Source organism: Rhinopithecus bieti, unplaced genomic scaffold (genome assembly GCF_001698545.2).
Source record: "Rhinopithecus bieti isolate Rb0 unplaced genomic scaffold, ASM169854v2 scaffold_50517, whole genome shotgun sequence".
In the NCBI taxonomy this organism is placed as follows: Eukaryota; Metazoa; Chordata; class Mammalia; order Primates; family Cercopithecidae; genus Rhinopithecus; species Rhinopithecus bieti.
Genome location: NW_016819943.1, coordinates 816,148 through 823,144, shown reverse-complemented (window position 1 = coordinate 823,144; position 6,997 = coordinate 816,148). Strand labels below are relative to the sequence as shown.

The window sequence follows — 6,997 nt, the reverse complement described above, 5'->3', positions numbered from 1 at the left end:
AAAAAAAAAAAAAAAAAAAAAAAGAAAAAGTTTGCTATCTCTTCCTAATTTGGCAGGACTTGAACTCCTTGTTCTTTCTTCTTGGCAGCAGGCAACCCTGCTCAGATGTCGAACCTCCTGACTGATACTCTCTGCTGGGCTCTTTGAGCTGTCCATTCTACCATTTAGGAGTTAGCTAAGGATTTAGGAGGATTTGATACAGAACTGGGGCTGTTTCGTGCGATCTCGCATCTCTGCTATTCTCAGATTCTGTCCCCTCAGCCCAGTAAGACTCTTGCCTTTTCTAGAAATCTGTTCCACCATGCACTGCTACAAACTGGGTAGTAGTAGGTGAGTGCAGAACTCACCTGGTTTGCTTCCCTTCTTTAAAGAATTATGTCTTCACTTTATGCCTACTTTGGGTTCCTTTCCCAACAGTTGTTTTCCTTGTTTTGCGTAGAGTTTATCATTTTTATTAGGAATATTAGTCTAAGAAAATTTCTTTGTCATTACTGGGAAAGACTGCATTGATGTTTGAGGCTTAAAAGAGTTAATTCTCAACTATCAAACAAAGAAAAACTTGGCTATATAGAAAGTTCATTACTTAAAAACCCAAAGAACTGAAAAAAATGAAAAGAAAGTTCATTACTCAAAGCTTTCAAGTTGTTGACACTTTTTTGTACCTTAAAACAAATTAGCTACAACGATATTTTACTCTCTGTTCTCATACACAGTGTTAACAGTGTTGTCTTTGGGTTATGCCCTACACTCTTCTGTTTGTTGATAAAATAATACTTTTGATTAGAGAGTTGACATTACCACAGATTACTTTCTTTCCGAGAGAAAAATGCACAAATCACCTTTCCAGGGTGATTGATGAAGTACCCAAGTGTTAAATTTAACTCCCAAGTAATTTTCTATATAAGTAAATTAGGCTGAGAGAAAAGGAAGAGATGCAAGGCCAGACAGAGGTTAGAAAGTGAGAGGATAGAGGCGTAGGGGATGGGGAGGTAAGAGACAGGCAATGGAGAAAGAGACTTTTTTCTTCCTAATCCTTTAGCAAGAACTTTGGGACTGTGACTTAACCCTTACTTTGCTTTGATTTTCTGAGCTTGTCTGCCAGCTTTTAGAACAGACAACATTCGCTTTAGTTCGGGTTAAAAGATAATTTACGTTGATAATTACTACCTTATCCCAACAAAGTCTGTCTGGGTTTTCAAATTATCTTTTATGGTGGTACACTGTGTGACTGCTTTTGTTTTGTGCCTTGTTTAGATTGCTTTTAAATATTTCAAAAGTGTTTGTTCTACCTAATCTGTTCCACTTAAATACTTTTTTAAACAGCACTAGTGAGGTATAATTAAAATGCTTTTTAGATTGTAGCATAGCAACTTCCTCCCTTCATGTAACTATCAGACTATTTAACAGAGCACTGTGGTTTTATTAAATGTTTTATTATACCTAGATGGGTTTTCCTCCCTAGCTGGCCAGGTCAAAAATAAAGATGAAGTTGAACGATCTAATCACAGAAGGGAAGAAAACATTTTTTAATCACGTCTAATTTTTGTTTGAATAATTAACTTCGCATTTTTTGTTTGTTTGTTTTTTTCTGTGTAGTTCTTACAGCTCCATTCTCAGATATTTCTACTCAGTTCAGATGAAAGTATAGTTCGTCTCTTGAAGAATGGTTCTCTCCAGGCTGAGTCTGATTTCCAAAGGAATGACCAGCAAATTTTCGAGACGCTTCCTCCAGAATCCCCAGGTTTAAACAGTAGCATCTCCTGTCCCCACTGGTTTGATATAAATGATTCTAAAGTCCAGCCAATCAGGGAAAAGGATATTGAACAGCAATTTCAGGGTAAAGAAAGTGCCTACATGTTGTTTTATCGGAAATCCCAGTTGCAGAGACCCCCTGAAGGTATGGAAAGAAAAATGTTCCTATTTATTTCAGTTAATGGCTTTAGAAGATAAACATGGAATGCTATTTGAGTTTTTATTCTTTTAAAAAAAGGTTTACTCTTGGAACAACTTAAAATATTTTAAAGCTAACAAGAACATTATGCCAAATGAAATCTAACAATTTGTCATTTTATAAAGATTATATACTTCTCTTTAATTTTCTACCCTGTAATAATGTAAGCTCATCATTACATTTTCAGAATTGGATTTCCTTGGATAGCATAAAACCTTCTTGTGTTGGCAAACTTGAGCGCGATTGCCATGTACTCAGGCTTGGCTCTGTCATTCAGCCATATGTTGCCTTTGAATTTTAAGTGGCCTTGGTCTTATTTTTATATCTTCTTTATTTTCCTGATTCTTTTATATCTTCTCCTTTATGTTTATTTATATATTTTATTTCTATTATTTATCCTTTATTTATATATTTTCATATCTTCTCCTTTATTTTCCTGTTTCTCAATAAGACCTTTTGTGTGTTTATTCATTTATTTATTTTTAGAGATGCAACCTCACTCTGTCATCCAGGCTGGAGTGCAGTGGCATGATTGTTCACTGTAGCCTCTAATTCCTGGGCTCAAGTGATTCTCTTCCCTTAGTAGCTAGGCCTACAAGCTAGGCCTACAAGCACATGCTGCCACACCTGGCTAATTTTTTCATTTTTTTAGAGACAGGGTCTTGCTATGTTGCCCAGGTTGGTCTCAAACTCCTGGCCTCAAATGATGCTCACACCTCAGCCTCCCAAAGTGCTGATGTCATTGGTAGAGGGTCATGACTGCAAGTTGTCCAGGTTCTTGGCATTTCTAACAAAGAATTGGACAAAACACACAGCAATGCAAAGAATGAAGCAACGAAAGAACAAAAGCAGGAATGTATTGAAAACGAAACTACACTCCACAGTGTGGGAGCAGCCTGAGCAGCGGCTCAAGGACCCAGATACAGAATCTTCTCGGGTCCAAATGCCTCCTAGAAGTTTCCCATTGGCCACTTCATGCTCATCTCATGTAAATGAATTGGTAACCCACAGTCAGTCTGATTGGTTGCAGAAAGCAGCTAACCAGAGGCTGAAGTGAAGTTACAAAAGTCACTCTCATGTGCAAACATCTGATTGGTTGCTTTCTGCAACCAATCAGAGGCTAGGGTGAAGTTACAAAGTTCTACTTCCATGCAAACAAAGACATAGTCGGCTATCAGTCTGATTGGTTGGGGGCAACACCCATTCAAAGGCTGGAGGGAAGTTGCAAACTTGCAAACGAAGACCCTACGGGCAATCAGTCCGATTTGTTTCTGTCTTATTAGTTGCCAACCGCAAACATTCAGAGGCTGAAGTGGTTGCAAAAGTTGCAAACAAAGACTCCACCCACAGTCTGATTTGTTGGGGTCACCCAGTTTCCTATGTGTGCGCAGAAAAGATCAAAGGGAGTAGCCTCTGGTCCTTTTGTTACTTAGGCATGGAAAGTTAGGGTTTTCCTTTCAATTTATTTCTAGGAAGTCGGTGAAACAGCCTTAGGTTCCCTGTCTCCAGACCTTATTCTCCTGCCTCGCTAGGATTATAGGCATAAGGCCTAGTAAGATTTTTTGATCACTTCTCAAAGTCTGCTCAAAAGTTAAAAACTCTAATGAGAAAAGCTTTATAGATTGAGACATATCTATTATTAGAGATGAGAATATTGTTCTTAGAGAATGAGAATAATCGTCGTTTTTATAAAGAATAAAATAAAGCAGTTACTAATTTGCATGTGAATCAAAGGAAATTAACTTTCCAGATCGAAAACAGTTACATAACTATGCTGTTAATCAAAAGGCTTTGTATTTTCTGGGAGGAAAAAAAGATACGGAAATGGTTCTGGTAAAATATTGTGTATCAGAATTCACAGTTATAGAAATATATATTATCAGAAAAGAATATCTTCAAATGGAGTATTAGTCTTTTTCATAGAATTTAATTTTAGTGTGTACATAATTGGAATATATACTCAGTGACAATTCTCTTGTTAGCTTAGGAATTGAACAAAGATCTCGATGTACTTTTTTGGGAATGAAGGGATAGAACTTTATGAAATGATTCTAAAATTCACCTAGAGAAATAAAGTAATAAAAACTGAAGAAGAGATGACTGAGGGAGAATTTGCTGTATCAGTAAAAACGTATTTATAAAGTTATAGCGATGAAGACAGTGTAGTGGTAATGCAAAAGGTAGACAGATCATTGAAAAGAGCAGTAAACCCAGGAGTTGATCTAAGCATATTTGTGTTTTAATCCATGGTAAGGTAGCTCTTCAGATATTTTGGGGAAGGAAGGGCGTGAATTACTCGATAAATACAACTGGGAAGTTGGTTATTTGCTAGGGAAATAATTAAGCCATTTTTCTTTGTTATACAAATCACTTAAATGAAATTATAGTTCCTTTAATATTTATGTTAAGGAATCGTAAAATGTGTAAAATATAAATATTTTAAGGTAAAGAAAACCTTTCTGAGCATAAAAGCAAAGAAAGAAAAAAACTAGGGAAAAGTGATGCTATATAACCCTTAAACAGAATTAAAAGGCAAATGACAAGCTAATGGAAAACAGTAAAATATATGACAAATTAATTTCCCCTATCTGTAGAGTGCGCTTACATATATTTCATTGTGCTCAGTAGTAAATTGGGGAAAGAATATAAATAAGTAATTTATAAAAGAAAGATTCCTATGTTTCAAAAATTTTCAATTTAACCTGTAATCGAAAAAGAAGAAGAAGAAGAAGAATGGCAATGAGGTGAACATTAGTGAGATGCCCCACCAAGTCAGGTACTATTTCCGTGACTCTTGGGTCTCAATAGTTGACATTTCTTCCAGAGTTGGTAAGTATGGAATATGATCAGTTTGAGTACGTGTATTTAAAAGCCTAGAAAATGTCATACCCTTTAAACTAGTAATCTACTTTCACAAGTTTGTCTTGAAGTAATCAGAACTGTATATGAATATTGATGCTCAAAGATGTTTATTGTTCCTACTATTTTAAAGTAGTGATTAATTGGAAATCACCTTAATGTCTAACAGAAAAAGATTGGTTAGGTTAATTATGCTACTTATAGAATGGACTACTATGCAATCATTTATTTAAGACTTTGGAAAATACAGTGTATGAAATGAAAACAGATTTGTTGAATATGATCCCAGTTTTTGAAATTGTGTTTGTGTGTGGGGGTGTGTGTGTGTGTGTGTGTGTCTGTCTGTCTGTCTTGGGAGTGAAATTATGAGCAGCATCTATTTCTTTTACACTTAAAAAAATTCCAGAATTTTTACAGTAGTCAGTTGTTGTATTTGTAATCAAGATGAAAATCTGAGGCCAGGCATGCTGGATCACGCCTGTAATCTCAGCACATTGGGAGGCTGAGGCGGGCGGATCACTTGAGGCCAGGAGTTCAAAACCAGCCAGGGCAACATGCTGCAATCCTGTCTCTGCTAAAAATACAAAAATTAGCCAGGCATGGTGGCACAAGCCTGTAATCACAGCTACTCGGAGGCTGAGGCACGAGAATTGCTTGAACCTGGGAGGCAGAGGTTGCAGTGAGCTGAGATTACGCCACTGCCCTCCAGCCTGGGCGACAAAGTGAGACTGTGTCTCAAAAAAATAAAGAAAAGAAGAAGAAAAAAGAAAAAGATGAAAATCTGGGTGTTCTTTTGAAAAGTATACTTAAAAGAGTTGAAAAAAAATTGAATTCTTCTAGCGTATCTTAAAGAACTATTTACTTTTCATTTGTTCTAACTTTTTCATGTTTCAGATGGGAAAACTGAGATCCTGAGAAAATTCGTACTCACACAGCAAATTATTAGCAACTTTCCTAGCTCCCAGGACAGTCCTTTCTAGTCTTCATGCTACCTCTTCCAGCAACCAGATTTCATTTAGCCAACACAAGTTAATGAAAAATTTTGTTCACAGCTCGAGCTAATCCAAGATACGGGGTTCCATGTCATTTACTGAATGAAATGGATGCAGCTAACATTGAACTGCAAATCAAAAGGTAATTATAAATTGCTTTTAGAGTTTGACTAGTATTTCTGGAGAATAAAGATCTAATTTAGGCCTTAAGCATTCAATAATGAAAATTAACAAGAAAAAGAAATAGTCAACTAGTTAATGCAAGTGTCTGTCTGGCTGCTGAATTTTTATAGTGAGGGTAGCTTTAACTTTGAAATGATCCCTTATGTGTGAGAATGAATTAAACAGTGACATATAAAACGGCCATTGCTAGGTAGGGATTGAAGCCTAAGACGACTAGAGAAATCAGTGAGCACATAGTTGGGCTAAATGAATTGTATCCTAGCCTGGCCAGATTATTTCCTTGGGTCCAAAGAGAGCCTGCCATGAAAATCACCCCTCATGGGTAAGTAGTTGTAGTGAACTGGCATGTAGTGAGAGAGGCTCAGAGGTGGGCAGATTTTCAAAAGGACGGAAATATGGATTCTATAACCTATTGAATCGAATGCTGATCTTGGGGAAAAGCCTATAATGGATTCTTACTTTAAGAGATGGTTTGCGAGAACCATTTGATTCTGAAGAGCTGCTGCTTTATTTGTGCTCTGTTAGAGTTAATTGGGTATTGGGTTAGGAAAATAGATGTTCCCATGATCTCCTTGTGGACCCAAATGCCTAATTATATGACAGGGTATATTTGACATTTTTATCACTGGCTTGGAGCTGGGGGGAGAAAAGTACTGTGAATGACACAAGAGCAAAGAAACAACAAAAACCAAGATACCAAAAAGATTAAAACTTAACAGAGTGAAATATCGTAAGTCTAAAAAATAACCTGCATGAGTGGTCTGTGGTCTGGACTAGCAGTTGTTTTTTTTTTTATTTTTTTTTTATTTAATTTAAAGGAGTTTAATTGAGCAATGAACGATTTGCAAATCAGGCAACCCCCAGAATCACAACAGATTCAGAGAGACTCCAGGGGTGCCTCATGGTCAGAACAAATTTATAGACAAAAGAGTAAAGTGACATACAGAAATTGGAAGTGAAGTACAGAAACAGCTGGATTGATTACAGGTTGGCATCTGCCTTATGTGAACAC

The 6,997-nt window shown here is 36.6% G+C and overlaps 1 protein-coding gene across 4 annotated transcripts in view; it reads left to right on the top strand.

Moving 5' to 3' along the window:
* The window catches only part of USP40 (ubiquitin specific peptidase 40), a 100,252-nt gene that overhangs the window by 34,976 nt on the left and 58,279 nt on the right, over positions 1 to 6,997 (top strand). For all 4 annotated transcript variants that reach the window (XM_017859386.1, XM_017859383.1, XM_017859385.1 and 1 more), the window contains exons 11-12: positions 1,597 to 1,897; positions 5,863 to 5,944. In XM_017859386.1, coding sequence (XP_017714875.1) covers positions 1,597 to 1,897; positions 5,863 to 5,944 — 383 coding nt within the window. The remainder of the gene's footprint in view (positions 1 to 1,596; positions 1,898 to 5,862; positions 5,945 to 6,997) is intronic.